This window comes from Apteryx mantelli, chromosome 23 (genome assembly GCF_036417845.1).
Source record: "Apteryx mantelli isolate bAptMan1 chromosome 23, bAptMan1.hap1, whole genome shotgun sequence".
In the NCBI taxonomy this organism is placed as follows: Eukaryota; Metazoa; Chordata; class Aves; order Apterygiformes; family Apterygidae; genus Apteryx; species Apteryx mantelli.
The window spans coordinates 6,173,199-6,194,977 of record NC_090000.1 but is presented as its reverse complement, the minus strand read 5'-3'; the positions used below and the strand labels follow the sequence as shown (position 1 = coordinate 6,194,977).

The 21,779-nt window shown below is 60.2% G+C and overlaps 1 protein-coding gene across 2 annotated transcripts in view; it reads right to left on the bottom strand.

Moving 5' to 3' along the window:
- The window catches only part of OPCML (opioid binding protein/cell adhesion molecule like), a 372,466-nt gene that overhangs the window by 31,624 nt on the left and 319,063 nt on the right, over positions 1-21,779 (bottom strand). For both annotated transcript variants that reach the window (XM_067309996.1, XM_067309995.1), the window contains one exon: positions 9,457-9,689. In XM_067309996.1, coding sequence (XP_067166097.1) covers positions 9,457-9,689 — 233 coding nt within the window. The remainder of the gene's footprint in view (positions 1-9,456; positions 9,690-21,779) is intronic.

Sequence of the window (21,779 nt, the reverse complement as noted above, 5' to 3'; positions counted from 1 at the left end):
TGCCTCTAGATGCTCGCTCTCAGCATTACTTAGGCCTTAATAGACCTACGGGAACGTGCTGCAGCATCGCAAAGCTCTCTCCTACGAGCACGTAGCCACCAAACCATCCTTCTCCCCGTCCTCATTGGAGACGTGCGTGCCCACCTCCTCGCAACACCTCTGTCAGCAGGGGAGCGCAGTCATCAACATCAGCTGCTTTGGAAGAGGCAGGTCGCTGCTCGAGTGCCTCCTCCTCCAGAGAAACAGGGCCCCGCTATTCTCCTTGTTGACTATATGGCAGGGGCCACAGCTTCGGACCCACTGTGGACCCCACGGACTCGAGGCCGCACGGAGAGGAGGAGGTCTCCTGCGGTGAGAGCGCCCCGGATGCGCCAAGTTTGCGCTAGCCTCTCCCTCGAGGGACGGGGTCCTTGCAAAAACTCTGCGTTAACCTGTGCCGTCCTGCTTCTGCCCTTGCTGCGGCGCTGCCGGGGAGGGCTCGCCGAGCCTCGCCGACCACCCAGGCCGGCCAGGACACCTGCCACGTTGCCATTGAGCGTTTCGGAAGGACTTGCGGCTACTGAACACCTCTGAAGGTGACGCTGCTGGCTTTCTCGCCCGGCCGCGCCGGCTCCTGGCCAGGGACGCGCTCCTGGCAAGCAGAGGACGCTCTCCTCGGGGCGAGCCCGTTCCCATCTCGCGCGCGGGCAGCACGCGAGAGCCCACGCCCGAGGGCTCCCGTCGGTGCGGGCCGGTGGGCAGATGCCGGCGTCTTTTCGGGAGCGCCGCTCCCGGCCGGCTGCAGGGGACCGGTGTCGCTCCGGGACTCATCGTCACGTGAGAGCTCTTTGGCGCTCCCCTTTTCGTTCACGAAGCGGGCCGTCGCTGCCTTGGCGGAGGGGGCTGTTTTCTTCCTCCGAGCCGGGCTCTTTCTCTTTCGAGACCTTCCTCCTCTTTGTGCCCTCGCTCCTTCAGCATTCTTTCATTTTTTCCTTCGCTGCCGTCTCCTCTTTTGATGCTCGGCACTTTCTGGCGTGCGCGCGTTTCACTCTTCCTTCTCTTTGTTGTCCGAGTCTCCGGGCTTTTCTTCTCGCCTTTCTTGGCCTCAGGTTCCTTTCTTCTTCACTCATTGCTATTCCTTCCCAGATTTTCTCAGCCCTCTCCTTGGCTTTGAATTCCAAACACTATTATGCCTCCCGTGTTCTGTCATCTTCTCTCCATTTCACCTTCTCGGTTTCTTCAGCGAGGGACGGAGGGGGAGTCGGTGCTCGTGTCGCCGCTTTTGCGCCTTGTCTTCTTCTTGCGCGGGATACAGGTTCTCTTTGCTTTGAGCTGGCGGTTTCTTGCCATCCACGGAAAAACAACTTTCCACACTGGACGATATTCCCAGGCTACCCTGCCGTTACTCTCCAAAACCATGCCTGCTCTTCAAAGAGCTGACAGCCCTGCTCGGGCGGCGGGGGGCTCTCCCCGCTGCGGCACGTCACACGCCACCGCCCTGCTTCGAACGCGACCCTCGTGAGCCGCAGCCCCCGCGGTTCGCGGCCGAACGGCCGCGGCGTCGCCCCGCGCGATGCCCGTGACGCCGAGCGGCGCTGGCAGAACCCGGCGCCGCTCCTGCGGACCTGAGCGGGTGGAAGACCGTTAAAAGGAATGACACGTCACCGCTTCCAGAGGACGACCTCACACCTCACACCCGTACCGACGGAGAGTCAGCGTTAGCCCAGCTGCTCCGAGCGGTCGCTGCGAAAGCAGAGCGGCAACTAAGCGACACGATGGACACTCACCCGACCTCCTGCAGCCGGGCGACCTGGCGCGAGCGCCCACACCGCACCTCTTAAGGCAGCGAACAAATTCCCCCAGGTTTCTGTGCACCGCACCGGGCGGGCGGTGGGTCCGTAGCGCCGCGGAGGAGAAGCCCGCGCGGCCTGTCCAGCCGGACAGCGTCGCCGTCAACCCCCCGCGTCTGTGAGCGCGGTTAGGACTACGAAACTCCTGCCGGGTGCAACCGACCCCGCTGTCTCCGGCGTCACGCTTTCCAGCAAGCGAGCGTTCTCTGCATCTGCAGGCTCGATATATGTAAACAGGCGTAAATGCTGACAAGAATTAATCAAAGCCCTTGGGCAAGCCTTCAGGGCAGGCCTTGACGGCAGAACAGCTCAATGTCTTGACAGATGATGTCTCCCCGCTCCCAAGACACGCAATTCACTCTAGGCCAGAGGTTAGAACTCATCCCCCGATCCCTGGCGCATAACTGAGCCCCAAATGCCCCGTCCCTTGCTGCCGCCTCCTCGGGGGAAAAGAAAGCGTCGCTCCCCAACCTGCTGCTGGAACGGCACCTCCTCGCCTACCTCTGCTAGCGCGGTCGAGCACCTGCTCCCAGGCTTACGGCCTCTAAAATCACATCGGTTCCCAGGACGCCCGTCGAGGAGGATCCCACAGAGACCCTGCACGGCGCGACGCGGACCCGCGAGCAGACCCGGGATCCCCTGGACTTCGGCACAGGCATCTGCCTCTGATGCTTTCCAATGGTGCCTGTGCTCATCGATTTTTCCCCTGGGGTCGCTCGCGGTCGGGTTTGTCCCCTCTTGGGGCATCTGGCATCCAGGTATCTCAACCATTTCGTACCTGGCTGGACCCCTTCCTCTTCCCACCCGCCCTGCACAAATATCCCTGGAGAAGGAAATCCAAAACCAGAGTTTAAATGTCACAGGCATCATATGTTTTAGGCTGCAACTCCTGCTGGCAAGACTTTTTCCGGCCTGAGTCTTTTTTTTCCTTCTCCCCTTAAAAGCCTTTTGATTTTCTTTTTATTTTCCCTCACTCTATCCCCACCGCAACGCAGCCAAGCTCTGGGAGAGGTTTCGTCTTAAAATAACCGCTTCGCTTTTCCCCACTGGTACGAGTAACCTCTCCAACGAGGATCAGCCGGAGCCAGTACTCTGCACAAAGTCATCACCACCGTACTCCATTAGACGCAGAGGCGTGGTGCCGGGGAGGACGGGCTCAGATATGGGGCGCCTCCAAACCCAGCAGCCCGTGCGATGAGGCCCCGCGTGATGAGCGGCGGGAGGGGGGAGAAACGCAACGAGGGAGTCTCGTCCGCCCGCAGCCGCGCCATCCCGCTCCGACATCCCGGCAACCGCGGCACGGGACGGAAAGCCACGGCCACCTCGTCCTCAGGCTACGTTTCGCATCGCGTGCCAACATCCTGACGTCGCCCGCCTCTGCCGGCACAGGCTACTCGTTGCTGCCCCGACGCGGTCCTCGCCCGCCGGCCGGCGAGGCCGAGGTCAGCGGGAGCGCCCCGAACGCCGCGCACGGGGGCTTCCGCCGAGGGTCTCGGCCTGCCTCCACGTCCATACTCCCGGCTCCGCTGGCAGCCAAAGGAGCTCAAACCCCAGAGGTGCCCCGACGCACCACGAAGGTCCCCGACTCTAACAGGCATTGAGAAGCGGCTCGGTGCCGTTACCTGTCCTCCGCAGACAAAAAAAGGGACAAAAGAATGGGACAAAAGGCAGGCGAAAAGCCGCAGCCGTGCAATCTGCGGTACCGCGGCCCTCGAGCACGATCCGTGTCACCAAAGAACAGAGCTCCAGCGGGCCGACGGGGGAGGCGTTGGCCCTTTCAGAGGAATTCAGGAGCTATCGGAAAGAAGGGGGGGAAAAAAACAATTTGCTTTAGAAACCCTCGCTGCTGAGCCGTGGCCGCCTCCACGCCGCTCGGAGGGGACGACGACGCGGCGACCGACGTGCGCCCCGACTCGGCAACGTTCCCGGGCGCTTCGTTACGCGCGTTAGGCGGGGGCCTAGGACGAACGACCCCGACTTCGCCGTCGCTAACGAAGGCCTCGCTCTTTAAAACCCCTGCCGGCCCACCGGGAGGGGCAAGCGGCAAAAGCCGAGACAGGAAAACGGATAGCGCCGACCAGAAACTAGCAGTAACGATGCAGACAACTGATAGAGGTATTAATGAAAAATCCATGGCGAGCAGGATTAAGGGCAGTACCGAGGAGGGCTCTCTACATAAATCAGAAACAGAGGCGTCTGAGGAATGGCACAGGCCGTTCTTCGGTACGGAGGGACAATACTGACATCAGCTCCTTAGACCTCCGCGAGACGCGGTGCCTCGCGGCGCTCGCATCCTAAAGCTACGCCGCACGACGTGCGATCGATTCATGCTTTCAGTGGATTGCGGACCAGCTAACTCGTACGTTATAAGAAGTGCTTCTAAATGGAGACTTAACCCCAGTAGCCGAGATCTGCCAGCTCCCGACAGCGTCTCTTCTCGCCCCCCAATGCCGCTCCCTATTTGGGCAGACTCCACACAAAACCACGGAAGAAATGCCCACGGGATGCACATTCCTTCGGCGACGCGATCTAACGACGCCTCTCTTTCGACGCCACGCCTTAATGCGCGCCGAAAAGGCTCGGTCTCAGCCCGGCGCTCCCGTTTCCTCTTTGGCTCCTCCCGTCTCTTCCGCTCCTGCTTCGCGCCCTCTCCTCCCGGCAGGCCGCCCCACCCCAGCTCACTTACTGCTGCTCCCCAATTTCAAGGCGTCTTCGCCTCCCTCCTCTGTGCTGCCTGTGCTACAAGAAGGAAGGGCTGGTTTTTGCAGTACATTAAGAGCAACCTCCACACTCTCGGCCAAAAAAAATGACTCCGAGCTCCATGTTCACGGCAGAAATACACTGCAGCTCCTGAAAGAGCCCGGGTGGAGGAGGCTGCGGGGGTGCCCTGCTGCCTGCAAAGGGCTACGGTCTACCACGCTCTTGCTTCCAAATGATTTCGCCCCGCAGATTACTGCGCTCTGGGGAAAGGGACACCCTCGGCAAACTCACGCAGCCAAGTATATGGAGAGGGGGCTTGGCACGGCGCCTGTCTGGGGGCAGGAGGGCTTCCCCAAGGTCCCGAGCGTCCGTGCCTTCGGCCCGGAGCACCCTCGCCTTCCCGCCTCGCTCCGGAGAGCTGCGCTTCCTGCCTGCACTCATCACGAGCTCTTTGCACGCAAAAGGCTTTGCTTTCGACCAATTGCTCCGAAAGAGACGTTATAGCTCATTCGGCGTCGTTAGTCCCAGGAAAGTTGCTCTGCCGCCTGGACCCCCCTGCCGTTCACCTCTGCTGGCCTTCGGAGCTCTGCCCTGCCTTTATCGCTTCAGGGAGGGAGGGAGGCACAGAGAAGTCCTGCGCCCGACAGCATTTGCCTTAAAGCCTGTTTATGATAAGAGGAGGATGAGGCCGCTCATATTCGACGCGCATTAAACTACATCCCAGGTGCGCCCGCGTTTACGGCTCTTTTGGCAACACACCGATGCACCGAAACGCACGCGCCTGCGCCCAAAAGCATCCATCCTATTGTGACGACGGAGCCGTCGCCGCACGAAAAAAGGAAGACAAAAAGGTCCGCTGGCTTCCTGCCATCTACGCTCTTACAAGCCGTTGTTAACTGTTGTAATGAACCAATCCAAGAGACATATTAATAACGACACAAAGAGACACATTTACTGTTGATTGTGAGTCACGGGCAGATTTATCGCAGGGTTGCTAGGAGGGAAGGTCTGGCCCTGCAGTAGCGCAATTAAAACCAAATTGAATACAGGGATGAAGAATCAATAATCTACCCGGGCAACTTTTACTTTTGCAAAATACAGATATAAAGTAATTGTCCTGAACACAGTTGCTAACCGGTCATTAAGGCCTGCTCAACGGCCAACCGGCACGCGGCGACGGCCCGCCGTCGTCTCGGCGCGCTCCCGCCGGGACGGCCGGCTCCTCGGGGAAGGAGGCTCCCTCGTAGCCCGTATTTCACACCGCCGGAGCTCGGACGCAGGCAGGGGCTGGGTTCCACCCCTGCACATTGCCTGACGGCCGGAGAGCCGTGCCGAACGCTCCGAATGCACGTACGGAGGAGGTGCCGAGCCAGCGCAGGGCCTGCCTGAAACCGCACGCGCTCAGCCTCCCCGATAGCAAAGAGCTACGCGACGGGCAGCACCTTTACGGGCAGCGGAGCTCAGGAAGGACAGCGACAAAAATCAGGCAGCCGCCGCTGAGCCTGCCGGCCCTTGGTTCTGCTTCCCGCATGCCCCGTGTGTGAGCTTTCCCAGCACTACTCTCGGTCACAGAAATAACAGTCCCCCCTTTTAGCAGACAGGGACAAGCAATGGGCTGTGCCCAAAGTCACGCGTCCGGGCGAGCGGCGGAAGCACGGGCCGAAGCCGGGGGCCGGGACGCTCGCTCCTTTGCCGCGGCCGCCGGGGAACGCTGCTCCCCTCCGGCACCGCGGCACACGGGAGGTCACCGTCACACGGACCTAACGCCGACCCGTCCCTAACGCTACACTCGGCAAGAGAAAAAGCCCGTGGCTGGGACTTTTCTGTCCATTTCTTCCAGACGAGCACGGATCGACCGCCTCAGAGTCCAAAGCCCTCAACCTACCCACCAAACAGGGAGAAGAGCGGCTGCAGAGGGCACACGCCCCCCGCGCTAACGCTGCAAGCTTTACCCGGACCGGAATGCAGCCGCAGGAGAGGGGAGCGCGGTCCCGCAGCCCTTTTGGAGCCCTCTGGGCCCGTGACCTCCCCGCTAGGAAGGCCACTTAGCGCCAAAGGTGGCGGGTTCCTTGCAATACTGCTCCTTCCGAGCCAGCCTAAAGCACGTGGCAGCCTTCGAGCAAACGCGCTGCAGCTGGGGCACGAACCGAGCGGGGACGGTCTCGCGTCTCTCGCCACAGCTGTCAGCAGGACAGCAAGGTGGCATCTAGGGGTGGACGTTCTTGGCAGGACAAAGTTAGGCGACTCCTGTTGCTTGGGCTTAGGGCATAAAAAGAAGGGGACGGGGAAACTTCTCGGCCGGGTACGGTTGACCTGCACCCACGTAACTCTGCGTCCCGAATTTCGCTCAAGCTTCCCTTCAGCAAAGGAGATGCAACGCCCCCAAGCAACGCGTCCAGCGCTGCAGGAGATTTCTTCTGCTGACACACCGACCTCTCCCTCTCACCCTGGCCAAGGCTGCTTTAGAAAGGGTTTAAAAGCTGGTACGTGTGACAGAACTGTTTTCAGCACAGCTCGGGGGCGCTCGGTTCGGCCTCGCCCGTGCTAGCAGATCCATCGCGTACGAGGCCTCTCACCGGCGCGCCTAAACCCCGGGAGGTCACGCACCGACGCTGAGGAAGACAGGAAGACCCGGGCACCTGTACGAGGAAGGGTTAATTCACCGCTTACAGGAGCCGGCAGAACGCCCTCACAAGCAATTAAACGCTTCTCGCTCACGCCGGGGGAAAAGTTATCCCGGCACCTATAGGAAAGCGCCGCTACAAGACAATTAATCCGGACGCCGACTGTCCCTCGCCTTCCCCGGTCGGATGCCAGCTCCGGAGGAAACGTCTGCATTGCAGACTGCGTGCCTCCCACCCTCGGCGCGCCTCGCCGCTGCGACACATCCTCGCCCCTGCGCCTGGCACGAGCGTTTTTGTGGAACAGAAAGGATTTTTGGCCTTGCTTTAATGAGATAAGATAATCGCGCTGGGATTTCAGGAGGCAAGATATCGGGTGTTATGTGCAGAAGATTTATTACGAGCTGGCGCACAAAAAGGGGGAAAGAAGAGGAGGAGATGTAATCTCGCTCTCTCGCACGCAAACCCGCTCGCTTCAGGCACGCACGCCCTCGCAGCACACTGAAAAGCCTTCGCTCTCCAGATACAGCCCGCCTTATAATTGCACGCTGCGTCCGCTCTCCCTTCCCGAGCGGCGCTCCCTGGCCGGTCCCGTCGACGCAGAGAGGCTGCGACCGGAGTAACCGAGCCCGCAGTCCCCCAAATCCCTGGGGAACGCGCCGCGGCTCCGTGAGATCGGGAAGGAGGCCCCTCGCGGACCGAAGGTACCTTTGAGGGGTGCCAGGCGCAGCCGGGCACAGAAAGGAAGGACGCAGCGAGCGGATGCGGTTTGCAACGAGGCGCGCGACCGCCCGGCTCCGTCAGAGAGGGGGACGCAGCCTTACGCCGCGACGTCTGCGCGCGAGGAACCTCGCGGGAACGGCAGCGAGGACCTCACACGCTCCCGGCAGGGCTTCGGAGCTCATTTACTCGGCACCGGGCTGAGGCAGTAGGACGTCCCCGGAGGGAGGCATGCCTCCTCGCGTTTCAGGCCGCGACAGGGAAAGCTCCTTTCATAAAGCCATCCTCCCGAGAGCGTCCAGCCGCGATTCCGCACGCCCTCGAGTCCCTGCACGCAGCCTACCTCGTCTCCCTTCACACGCAGGGCTGCGCCCAGCATCTCGGCCTCGACCCAAGCCGTCTCCGCAGCCGGGGCTCGCCGCCCCTGGCCGCGGCGCAGCGGCGAGCTTCTGCGGCTTGGGCCTCGGCGGAGACGGCAGAGGGGAGGAGACGGCAGAGCGGGCGCTCGGCCGCTGCGGCGGGTTCGTATACCAGGCGGGATGAACCGATCGCGCATCGCAGACACGCAGCTCCTCCGCAAACCAAAAAGCGGGCCCGCGAGGCCCCGCGAAGGCAGACGGAGGGGATGCCCCGACGGCCCTGTACGTCCGCCTGTCCTGGCCCAGCGCCGCCCCCTCCGCCGCAGCATCTCAAGGGCCTCGGACCGGCTCGGCAGCGGCCTCCGACCGTAACCGCCGGCAGGGATTCGGCGGGAGGATCCGCACAAAGCCGTCGGGCCGTGCGCTGCGGGAACCCGCTCCGTCTCCCAAATCTCTACGCGATTCACGGGAGAGGTGGCGGATGGGGGAAGCTCTTCCCTTCCTTGATTGGTGGCCATAATCAAGCCCTGCCATTTCTAAAGGCGAAGGATAAGTAAATATATACATATCTGTGTTGGGTTTTTTCCCGAGACACATTGAGGCCTAGAAATTTTTCAGATTTGCTCATTGCAAAATCAATACCCATCAGCTGTTTGAAATTAAAGGAAAGATTAGGTCCTGGTTTTATACACGCTTTATTGTATTCCGAGAGCTTTCTACTCGGCCAGATAAATCTTCTTTAAGAGGATTAGGAAACTTTCATTATCTTTATCTAACCTGAACTAACACTAACTCTGAAAAATTAATCTATAGACTGCACAAAAGCTGATAGCTGTTGCAAAGGAGCAGGGATCCGGAGGCATTTCCGACCGGAGGCGGCTGCGCCCATGCTCGACTCCACAAAACCAGGCGCTGCCGGGGGCAGAGCCCGGGGCCCCCCGCAGCCCAGCTCCGCGGGGAGAGGTCCTCGCGCGGGAGCAGGCAAGGCGAAAGGAGGAGGATGCCGGGCCTCATTGCAGCTCCCAGGCCTCCTCTTTCCCACGGGTACGGCACGGCACAGCAAACCGGGAGACGGCGCAAGCCCGAACCCTCCCCCTGCCATTCGCCGTGCAAAGCAACGGATCCGATCCCTACGCCGGCGTCGCTCCGAGGACCGCTCCAGCCCTGGAGGGCCTGGGCGCCCTTCAGCCGCGAACCGCTTGGCCGCCAGCGCGCGCTGAGGCTCACCTTGCACGATGAGATGGACGCGCGATGTCTTGGGGTGATTGTCTGTCTGCACGGAGCAGGTGTAGGGGCCTTCGTCGTACACGTCCACGTTATGGATCTTGATGCTGTACTGGGTTTTGGTGTTGGAGAGGATGACCACGCGGTTGTCTATAGACCACTTGTCATTGCCAGCATAGAGGATGGTGCTGCGGTTCAACCACGCGACCCGCGTGACTCTGTCGTCCACGGTACACCTGCAAAGCAAGGCAGAGAGCGGTCACAAAGGCGGCGGAGCGAGAGGCCCGGCCCGCGGCAGAGCGGCCTCCCGAGCGGCAACCCTCATGCCCCGGCGCTCGCGGCCGGGCGCCGCAGCCGGCACCGCAGGCTGCCCGCAGCGCTCGCGCGCCGCCGGCCAGGAGGCCGCACACCCGACGCGCACCCGGTCGGCTACTCCTTCCTCCCCGCGGCCACCGTCACCCGCTTCCCCTCCAGCACGCGCGTTTTCAGCGCAATGACGGGTCCCCCAAAAAAGACACTGCCTATTTTTTTTAATTTTTTTTTTTCGGAGCTGCCGGGGAGAGACGGGGACAAAGGAAAACCACATCAAGTCTGACCTCGGGAAGCCGGGGCGGCTCTCCGTATCGCCACGCTCGCCCGCCTCCGCCCCCCTGCCCTTGCTGCACGCAGAGAGCTTCCGATGAAGCTGTAAAATTCGCTGACGGTTCGGCTTGCCAGCCCGGCCCTCGAGCCGTGCCGGCGTGATATATACCCCCGCTGCCGGGGGAGAACGGCCTCGGCACAAACACAGGAAGCACGGGGGAGAGAGGAGGAAGAGCGCGAGCGAGCGAGCGCAAAGGAAGAGAAGGGAACATTTGGATAAGCAGCTGTAAATCCTACAAGTGCCTTGAAAACACAACACAGTCATTTCCATTATTTATTTCCTGCCTGGCTCCCGCCCTCCCCGCTCCCGCCACGAGACGCTGCGAGGCTCGAGAGCTCCCATTCGGAGCGCTGGCTTACACTTGGCAAAGAACGGGGGGGAAGACATGCAAATGTTCCCAGAAAACACGGTTTTCTCATTCCTTTTGATAGATTTTCTGGATCTATTTACTTCTGGGCTTCTCCGGCTCGGCAGCACCCCCAGCACAAGCATGACGCGTTGGGCTAAATTAAGAGCCGAAGGCTTCTCGGGAGCTTTGCCTTTCCCCCCGAGGGCTGGCGGGGGGCCCGGCAAGGAGAGCTCCATCTTGGGGTAAGAGCAAACCGCAAAAAAGCCCCGGGCATAAGCAGGTTTGGGCAACGCCTCGTCCTTCTGCAGCTTCGGGCAGCCGAGAGCTGCAGGAAAGACCCCTTATGGGGACCAACGGCCTCTTGCCGGGCCCCCTGCATGGCAGCTCAGGGCTCGCCCCGTTTGGCCGAGAGGGAAACTGAGTCACGGAAAGGAGGAGGCAAGGCTGCCTGTTGGCCAGGGGCCCTGGCAGCCGACCCCCTCCGCTCCCTGCCGCGCGGCCAGGGCCGCGCCGTGACTCCTGCGCGGAGGCTTCGGCGGTGTTATATGCCTCCCCGGCCACGCGCGCTGAGTGTCAGCTCGATCGAGATTATTAATCGGGCGGGCAGGACGGGCAATATTAGGCGCGTTTCAGAGTCCCCCCCGGGCGCTCGGTTCACAGGAACGAGCAATATATTCTCCCGCAAACAAGTAATTTTCCCCGTGCTGAAGCCGTACATCTCCACAAGCCACAGCGCGTGCAGACTCCGGCAAAGACAGATGGTCCTCCGGGCCGGCCCCGGTCTTGCCGGCACGCCGGGAAGCTGCCTGGATTTTGAGCAAGCTGCGGTTCCTGCAGCAACGCGAGCTCTGCTGCTGCGGAGCCCGGCGGCACCGCTGCAGGAGGGGGCACGGCCACGGCTGCAGACCCGGGAGCCATCGCGCCCCGACGGGGCTCTTCCACCCCAGCGCCTGCGCCCCCGCCGCGGCCCCGCTCCCGCCCGCACCCAGGACCAGCCGGCTCCCGCCGCGGCCCGTGCACGCCGACCCCGTGGGGGCAGGATGGAGCCCTGCGGTCAAGCAAGGACAGCGGGAGCGCGGCACGCTCTCCGCTGCACCGGGCGCCGTGCCGGATTCGCCCCAAACCGCCACCGAGACCTCCGTCGCGCCACCCCCGTGGAAGAAACGCGCCTTCCAGGGGATGCCGCTCCGCGGCGCGCCGCACCGCCTCTCGTGTCAGCGAAGCAAGCCCTCCCTTTATTCAAATTAACTGGGGGAGAACTAAGCGCAGCCTAGTTAAGTTCGGCCCTGGGGGATTCCAGTCTAGTGGACTATTACTGCTGTCTCACTTCATTATAATGAATAATAAAGAGATACTTACACACGTTTTCCGTAAATTATTCATTGCGTGCACTGGAAAATCAGGGCAGTAATATGTAAAACAGACAACTTGCGTGTCGGCGCTCATATAAATATCCAGACAAAAGCCCTTCGAGATACTAACCGGTCCCCTCATTAGGGTGAAGTACAAGGCCCAGGGCTTGAAGTGACAGCCGAGACTCGCTCGCGCTCTCTTCGGGCACTTTCAAACGCCGCCGCCCAACTGCGGCTCTCGCTTACTGGGGACGGTGGTGTTTCAATCTGCCCAAAGAGAGCGCGAGCGAGTCTCCGCTGTCAGAGTTGCACGGGCAAGCCTGGCACCGGCACACGACCCTTGCGAGCATTTACCGCCTACCGGCTTCGGGCTCAGAGCCCAGCCGCAGCAGCGCGAGTCCAGAGCAACGCCGCTAACGCGAGCGGACTCGCTCCTCCGAGGAGGGGCCACGCCGGCATCAAACTCCCTTAACCTCGCCACGCTGCCCGATGGACGGTAGCGCCCTCAAAAACCCAGAGCCCGCGAGAAACTGCTGCGCTTCAGCAAAGGCAGAGCGCTGCCCGTGTCGATTCGCTGCGTATCAGAGGACGCCGAGGGGCGTCTGGAGTCTGCAGCGCAACCGGGGCAGGCGCCCCGGAGGGGACACGCGGGGAGCATTTGCACAGACCGGCTCTAGCTTCCGGGGAGGCTCCCGGGAAGTCTCTCCAAGCAGAGAGTGAGCAACCACTCAAGGAAAGCAAGCAGGATCGCATCCCACAGCACGGACGCACCCAGCTCTACAAGGTCTGGAGTGCAAGAGCACTCAACGGATACGGTGGCCCATACAAAGGAAACACGAGAGAAAGCGCACGCTTTGCCTTTTGTTTGCCTGCCGCAGAAGGCTCCTCTGAAAGATCGCTGCCGTGGATGCACAATAAGGCGTCGGGCTTGGAAACTCCTTGCTCTAATAAACTCCTGCTGAGAGCAAAAAGACAAAGGCTCCCTCTCCCCATCGCTAGCGCTTCGCTAGCGTTCAACACCTGCTTGAGCAGCCAGTCCCTTCTGCTCTGCTTGCTGAGCACCACTTAGGGCAGCTGGGGCCCGGCTCTCTGCTCCCTCTCACCCGGAGCTCGGGGTGGCCTTCGCAGCCGTAAAACGCGAGTCTCCACGGAGGCCGAGAGAGACCTAATACGAACGGCCGACGCTTGGGCTCGTCTTATGCTGGCACGCCTGCCTCCGGGCAGAGCGGCCGAGGAGCCGCTGCCCTGGCTCCGAGGGCGGCCGACTCGCCCCTCGAGACGAGCGACTCGAGAAAGGATCCACGGAGACCGGCCCCAGGCTGGGCCGTGGGCGGAATTTGGGAACAAAACCCCACAGCGACCGGCTTGCCAAATACGGACCCGAAGAACCGCCGTTCGCAAGCCCCCCTTCCCCTCCCGGTGACGGCAACGCCTCAGAGCAACCACCAGCAGAAAAGTCAGGGTCTCCCAGCTTCTCTAGAGAGCTCGCTATTTCCGGAGGCATCTTCTTGCAGATCCCCGCCTTCCTATCGCTACTTTTCCCTCGTCCCGGAAATCAGGGTTTCAAAGGCAAACGCCGATAAATACCCCGACGCAACTAGCGCGCCGCCAAGTTCTTTAGCGTGCTCGGAAAGCGGTATCCATTAGCTGCCGAGCCTCCAGCACCGCCTCATCTGCCGAGCGGTCTTTGCTACCTATTTCCAATTGACCGGGATTATGATAATGTCTCCAGTAAGCAAACAGGTAAAGAGACTTCTTCAAAGTGTTTAGATAAAGCAGACAAGCTCTGACAAAGCTGGATAATAAAACGGGCCAGGAGGTTCTCCCTTGAAGGGATCTAATTAAGAACAAAGACAAACCCACATTAACATTCTCCTGAAGGTGCCATATCCATCTCCAAAAGAGCCGCTCGGCTCCAAGTCCGGAAGGGACTGAAGAAAATGAAGAAGTTCCCTCCCAGACGGGAGGGAAATAACCCTTTCCTGCCTTCTCGTTTCACCTGCACAAAACCAAAAAGCGAGGCGAGGAAATCTCTCGGGAGGGAAGCCCAACCTTTGCTCCAAGCCCAGGCTCCCACGCCGGCAGAGGGAGGTTACGCAAAGCGCCAAGGCTCTGCGATTCGCTCCGAAGCTAACGCAGTTCGCCCTAGCCAACAGCCTGCCCGCCACGGCCCCCAAATCTCATCGCTCGACTCCGCTCCAGCCCCACTGCCCGAGGACAGCTCCGCGGAGAACCATCCTCAGGACAAAAGCTGAGCTCGACTCCCATTCACCGTAAACCCTCAAGAAACTAGGGGCGGGGGGGTCGCAAAGCCCCAGCCTAAATTAGAGGGCTTTAAAGCTTACAAATCGAGGATTACATCTTTCTGGATTTCCATTCGCTCAGGCGCCACATTCAGAAGCCCCCACTTCTCTGCATCTGGGAGAAAAAGGGTTGGAGGGGGGCTCCCAACCGGCCAGAAGCAGAGCAGTAAAAAGCCTCCTCTTCCCCAGCCGTACGAACAAAGGCGAGACTAGGAAGGGAGTACAGGCTACGGCAGGGCACAGGACGGCCCGAGCCGGAGAAAACAGGGGCAAAAGCGCAAGAGCTCAGCTCGCACGTGATGAGGGACAACCACGTTCAGCACGTGCGACTTGACCGACCCGGCGGCACTACGGCCCCGGTTCAGAAGAGGGCACTACTCCGAGCTGTGACGCCTGCAAAGAGCTTTCTCCCTGGTCATCACGTCTCACCTTCTCTCGAATCTTTGGCTTGTATCACGGCATTGCCTACAGCAAACGGGCTGGGAGGGACGGGGACGCGCCTCGCCCTTGCTCCGCTACGTAGCCGTTCCTCCGCAAAGCTCAACGCCTCTCCTCTACTGCGCGTCCGCCCCGTTACAGCATCGCTTCCTTCGAGCACAGATGTTCGCCCTGTGCGGCACATACGCTCCTACCAGCACAGCCAGCTGCCTCCGACCTTTCCCAGCACAACCGCTCACTGTCAGGACCGCTTCCCCGCGAGCAAAGGTCACCAGGAGAGAACCAGATGCCGCGCTTCGCCCGAGCTCCAGCCCTCGCCGCGCTCACGCTGATAAACGCGGGCTTTCCAAGCCGACATCTCGGGAGACCCATATTTATCCCTTTGCTCTGTGGAGGAACGAGAGCTCCCGTACAGATCGCGGCGCTCTGCAGGCGACGAGGGCAACGAACCCGAAAGCAGCAGCGTGAGAAGATGCATGAGGGAGGGACCTGGGGGCAGCGGCGCTCCGCTGCTTCCGCTCTAATTGCGCCCATTCTTCATCCTTAAATGCTAATTTTGAAGTTTTCCAAGGAATTATTTCACTTAGTGTCAACAATACGGATAACTCCACCAAGACGCTCTTCGTGTTCGGGGGGCAGACGGTGACCGTCTCCCTCCTCCCGGGCCTATTAAGAGAGGCCCCCGCGTCGATCCCAGCGGCAGGCTCGTGCCCGGCCTCATTACTGACATGACAAGGCTGTTCCTATGCGCAGGACGTGAAATAATGCCAGCCACCTTCGTTTCCAGTGGTTCCCGCTCCAGATCTCGAAACGGCCCCGCGAGGGCACTGTTTTTTCTCTGCTGCTGAGGCTTGGAGGGACAAGCAACCCATAAAGAGCTGGAGAAATAAAGCGAGTCTTCCAGACCGGTCTCCGTGGGTGCCAATTATCTCAAGGGATGGGACGCTTAGGACCACCACTACGCTGCTGCACGTCCCAAACAGTCCAGGCAATCGGTTCACGCCCGCAGAGCCCGTCAGCAGAGACGGGCCGCGCGGAGAACCGAGGCTACAGGTCGCCGGCCAAGCCGCGAGCTTCTGCGGAGAAGTTCGCTCTCTCTTCCTCTTCAGCTCAACCTGAAACGTTCCCACTTGCTTATGCAAACAAACAGATCTATATTTTTAAATACTTTTACAGCCTTTCAACCCCAAACCATTTTTCACTCCTCGAGGCAAAGTATCTTTTCAAAATGACAAATGGAAATGCCAAAACCGAGCCGCAAACTCCTCAGCTGACCCAGTTTCCAGCGACTAAAATATCTGACCCAGATCGGCAGCGAGGGAGAGCTGCGTTCAGAGCCGAGACGGGCAAGAGGGCCCGGTGGCAGGTCCCGCGACACGGGCCGGGCGGCTCCCTCGGCTTCAGCCGGGGGCTAACGGCGGGTTCGGCTCCCGCTGCCGGTACAAGGGGCCGCCACGCTCCGCTCGGCTCGTGGCGAGACCCCGCGCGCGTGCGCTCGACGGCGACGGCTCGGCGCTTCGGCTGGGGAAATTTCCAGCCGAAAGCACCTGCAAAAGGGGCCAAACAAACACCCGGGCACCAACTTCTTTGAGATGCAAATGTTAATTACATTTTCAGGGGACTCCTAATTGGATTTTTCCTTCTCTTTGCACAGTCACTCCGGCTACACAGTTAACAGGCTCTGAACGCCTTTTATTCCGGGCGGCTGGAGCAAAGGAAGAGGAGATTTATTTGTAATCATTGGAAATAAACACAGCTCCTCAGAAGTAAACACAAAAGAACAGAACCTGGCTGGGGTCCCACCTCGTTAAAAATGCAAACGAGAAGCAGGCCATCAAAACCCGAGGCTCCTCTAATCCTCTCTCGACAATGTAAACCGTCAAATTAGCCGGCGGTACAATGGCATCTGCGGCATGTCGCGGCGGGGATCGCACAATAGATCCCGGGGGGCAGGACGGTGTCTGCCGGGTTTCCATCATTGTCAGCCGTGATATTTATTCGCGGTGTCGAGGGCAGAAGGCGCTCTGTGTTAATTCCCAGTCCCTGCGCCTGGCACCCTCTCTCCCATCTCGCCGTGGCGGGGCGCCCAGCCATCCGCCTTTTCCCTGCTCCCGCTCCTCCGATCCTTTCTGTCCGGCAGCTGGAGCCGGGCTGCGTGGTGCCCGGCACGGGCCCACCGCGAGAGGCTCACACCTGCCTCCGAACTCACGAACTACCACGTTCCTGGCACCGCAGGGACCCGGCGCGCCGGGGACGGAGGAGAGGCGCCCCAGCGGCGCTGGGGCTCAACGGCTGGAATAGCAGAGCAAGAGCGTCGGCGCGTGACGGGCAGCCCTGCCCTCGCCGCCGCGCTCCCGCACCGCTCAGCAAGCGCCTTCGCTCCGCGGGGCCTCAGCGTCCCCGTGCTAAAACAAAACACGCAGGAATCGCCCAGAGCGGCGGCGACGGCGGCGTTAGAAGGAAACGTCCCCCTGGGAACCTGGCGTTGCCTCCTCGTAGCACGAGGCTGCGCAGGTCGGCCCTAAGGTCTGCTCTAGTCCAGCAGTCCCGACTTTCCTGCTGGCAATTCCTGCCGAGACGCCCTGCCGCTTTCTCCTATACCAACCTCCTGCTGCAGCGGCAGCACGATTCTGCCTCCTGACGGCATCTTCAGGGCACGGCTCCTTCTTGTACGAGAAGACAGCACTAGTAATTTTAATAGTACACGCCTCCGCAAAGATCCCCCAGCCACGTCCCGACGACAAGCCTCAATTTCTGCTTGTTCCACTTTTCCTGTAACCTCCTATCCTCCTCCCTTTGCACCGGACATGAGTCAGCCGAACGACTCCCTCAGAGCCATACGCCGCCAGCTCGCAATGCCTGCGACTTTAATTAAGCGCCCGGCCACCGCTACGTTGCCACTTGGATTGCACAAAATCAGTGCCGTGCAGGCGACCTACGGACCACCGTCAGAGCCCATCCCTGCTAACGGAGTCCTCCTCTCCTTCTCTCCTTCCCCCCGCCCCAAAAGCCCGCTGAAGGTTTCGGGACCCTCCGTTCCACGCCAGAGGCACAGACAGCACACCATCAGGGTTATCGGGGGGGGGGGGGGGGTTCTCTCTGCCGATTCTCCTCCTGTGGCCTTCTGCCTCCCCGCTACGGAGCGCCAGAATAGAAGCCGCTCCCCGTGAAAAATCAAAGCCCAGATTGATACATTAGAGGCTGCTAAATATAAAATATCCATCTGCCAAGATAATAAGCCTGCGAGGGCAGGGGCTCTCTTGTTAGTTCCATTTCAGATAGTCTAATGGTGTTTTGGTCCATGACTGCAGCTCCCAGACATTCTAATAATAATAAGATGATGAGGAACGCGGGAGCCGTCTCGGCGAAGCAGTCAAAACTGACCTCTAGCTGAGCAGCCCCCAAGGGGTAGAACACCACCAAACAACACAGGCACGTTCAGACCCGGCGTCCTTAGGATTTCGTGCGGCCTCTGCGACGCAACTGAGACGCCGCGAAGTTTGAGCTCGGCGCCGGACTGTCGCGAGGTCCGAGCTGACGTCAATTTGGGGGGGGGGGGGGTGGCACCCACCTCCTTGTTAACCAGCTCAAAGGTCGCTCGGCTCGCTCCGACGGCTGCCTTACGCACAGCTCCGCTCGGAGTCAACCTCCCGGCAAACGTCGCCATGCTCAACCCGTTTCAACAGGACAATTCGAACCGGCGCTTGAAAATACAACGAAATAACGACATTTCGCCGTGGCTGGAGCCAGCTCACATCGCTACTCATATCTGGCCATTTCCAGTCACCTTCCCCCGCCGGGCCCAAAGGGCTGGGAGGAGATTAACTTAAAGAACCGGGCACTGCCCCGCTCTTTTGGGCTGGCTGCCGCCATCAGCAGGGATGTCAGACACCGCCGTCACAAACGGCATCTCCCTGCCCTGGGCTTGGGCGCCCGCTGCCTCAAAGGGGCTCGGGACTCGCCTGCACCGCAGGCTGGGCGCCTCCGACCCTGTGCCCTTCTCGGGCTTCCGAAGCCTTCTCTTTCCAGCTTGCGTCCAGGCTAGCGGGGACGTGGCAGTACCGCCCGGACAACATCACCCGAAATGGGAAGGATGCTTTGACAGCATTAGGGAGTCAAGCACGCTTCGCTCGGTTCCAGCTCCCTCCTGACCGCCCCACCGTTTGAAACGTGAGTCCCTAGTTTCTGACGAGACAAACATCCCTGTCCCGATGACGCAGGGTGCACTCAGTAACCCTCCGCCATCGGCGGAAAGATTGCCGCCGACTCCAGGGAGCTCCGGATCAGGGCTCCGACAGTCGCTTTCCTGCAGGAAACCATCGTGGCCCTGTCCTGCACAAAGTCTTCAGCAGACTGGAGGGAGCCGTGCCTCAAAGTACCGATCCACCAAACCTTCTGCTACGAACGCCGAGAAAATCAGCTTCTCGTACACCGTGAGGCTGTCTCGAGTTCACTCGGGTCCTATCGCTTTGTGCGCGCAGATCTGCGCTTGGCCAACTTCTTTATTCCTACATTCCCCCCACCTCCAAAACAAAGACCTTATTGGATGCCAGGACACCTGAGCAAGATTTCTGACTCCAGTGTTCGTTTCTTGAACCTTGGCCTTGACCTATCCACTGAGCTGCTCTACGCCTCGACCGACTTCCTCTTTAAACAGACACGACAATAATATTTATACATTTACAGACAATAACATCCTCTATTTATTTATGCACAGCCACCTGCTTCTCGCGGTATTTCCCTTGACCTACGTCTATAGGACGTATAATAACTCTGCCTAGCTATACACCACTATGGCAGCGAGAAACCACCCATCGCGGCAGAAGCTGCGCTCCTGCCGCAAGGCGACACAAGCATCGTTAATTAGCAAACATGCCCCCTGATACCCTTCCAGGGCTACGTGAGAATAACGTGCTATCTGCGCATCCAGCGCCTGCAAGGCCCCGCAGCTCTGCACTGCGCGCGGCCGCCTTCCCGTTTGCACGGTCTGCAAGGCAAACTCGCCTTTTGGGGCGAACCAGCCAGAGGGGTGAAGGTCCGTGAGGCACCTAACGCTCGGGGCCCGAGCCTGCGGAAGCCTGGCACCTCGCTGCCGTCAAAGCCCTCCCTCCAAGTCGTCTTTCCTGCACCCTCAGCTCGCTGCTTTGGTGCACGAGCCCTTCACGTGTTCCCAGACACCTAGGGCGCCACCGTTTGCCACCTGTGCCTCTGGCTCCCGTTGGGTCCCTCTGCCCCAGCTCCTCCTCGCTCAGGTCACGGGCATTACGGTCCGCTCCGAACCACCTCACTGCGCAGAAAGTAACGGCACGGCTTTCTGCCCCCAGGACCGTACTCTGTGTGCAAGCGGCGCCTTCTCACCAGCCCAGTAACTTTCTGCAGCCAAACCAGCTAATCACGGGTGCAGAAGGGAGCCCCGGCGGCCCCAAGCCTCCCTCCGTCCCCCACCGCCGACTCGGGGCACGCACGCCGTCAAAGCGCTTCCCTTCCCCTTGCGCCGCAGTCCAGCCACGTCCGCGTCCCGGCTCGCTGCCCTTTTGCGGCAGGGCAGCTCAGAAGCCGTCAGCCTAAGCCCCCAATGGCAGACAGCTGTTATTAGCTTAATAGAAATTTTCATAAGAAAATATGAGGCAGCAGCAAAAGGAATAAAGCAGGAGGCCTTCTGATAGAGCAAATCAATGGGGATGTTTATAGAGCAGATGGCACTTAAATGCGAACATCAGAATAAGTCAATGCTTGCATCCACACCTGATCTCCTGAATGGAAATGGAAATGAAGGCTCCGAGCAGGGGCAGCTATTCCAGGAAAACCGCTTCTGGAGAAATTCCCAGCTGGGCTTGCCTACACGGGAGCTGCTGACTTTGGAAGAAATCCAGTGAGGCATCTTTTGATGCTCAGAAAGGTAGCTACAGCTTTGCAGCCTCTCCCCAAGGTCACGCGGCGTGTCCCTGACAACGCCGGGAGCTGCGTCCCGACTTGCTCTCGGCCACCAGGCCCTCCTGAGGATGCGCTCTCCAAGGGAGGCCGAAGCAAGCGGGCCGTCTTCACAGCTCCTCTCCAGAGAGACTACCAATATCCACGGGCACTTAGCCTCACGCCATCGCTAAACGTCCTGGGAAGCAGCAGCTGGAGCTTCCCACCATGGATACTTTGCAAGAGGAAGCGTGCGGGCAGGAGCAGGCGGCTCCCGGGCACCGCGGCCCGCTCCCCGCTTCTGCAGTCCGGCCCCCGAAGATCTACGAGGCGGCCGGCACGGGAGGCTGCGCACCGCGACCGCAGAGACGTCACCTCGCCACGGGCGCCAAATTCTCCTCCCACCCGCCGCGAGACGGCTGCCACGGCTAGCCCGGGGTGCTGCTCGGCAGCACGGCACGGACAAAACAGACAGCGGCAGAGCACCTGCGAGAGACCCGCCGACAATATCGACAGATTCAAGGGGGCTGATTAAGGGACATGATCCGGCAAAAGACCCTCCTCGTCGCAGGCCGCCGTTCGCAGAACGGCGCGCTAGCCGAACGCACGCCTCAATCAGCCGCCTGTGTAAGAATTCAATCAGCGCTAATCTAACGCAATACAGCACCTGCTCCCTGCCTGATTTCTAGTGTTCTTCAATCAACAGGAGGAGAAGAAAAGCAGAGCTTATTGCTAGCAGTGTTCGCAGACCTGAACATTCAAGAACCTGGGGCCCTCCGTGTGGGTTTTTTTTTTTGGCTTTTGCTACCGTTTCTTCTCCTTTCTATTTTTTCCTTTCACCTTCACAGGCAGAGAGAGACAGAAATAACTGCTTCGCAGTCTCAGTTAGCCACGTAGGTAAGTACCGGTAATTAACATGCGGCAATACCAGGCTCCGACCGCTGCGATTCAGCCGTCCTGATGGGACTGGCGACGGTCTCGCCCTCAACGGGGAAAGCGGGCCGCTTTCAAAGGGGCAAAAAGCAGGCGCAGCGCCGCTGACTTCAGTGGTTTCCTGCAGCGGCAGGAGAAGAAAGGATGTTGGCAAACTGATTAAAACACAGGCCAGGGGATGCCCAGAGCGCACCTGAGATAAAAGGATCGTCTGTACTGTCTGAGCAAAGCGATCTCAAATCTGTCACCGACTCGTAAGGAGGAAAAATTTGACCAGGCGCCTTCCAGCAGCCGCCACCAAAGCGTAGCGCTCCTCTCGACACAGGCGTCGCAGGCGGCCGAGGCCGGCCCCCGCGAAAGGCTCCACGCAAACACCGAGGCAAAGGAAAAGCGCATAC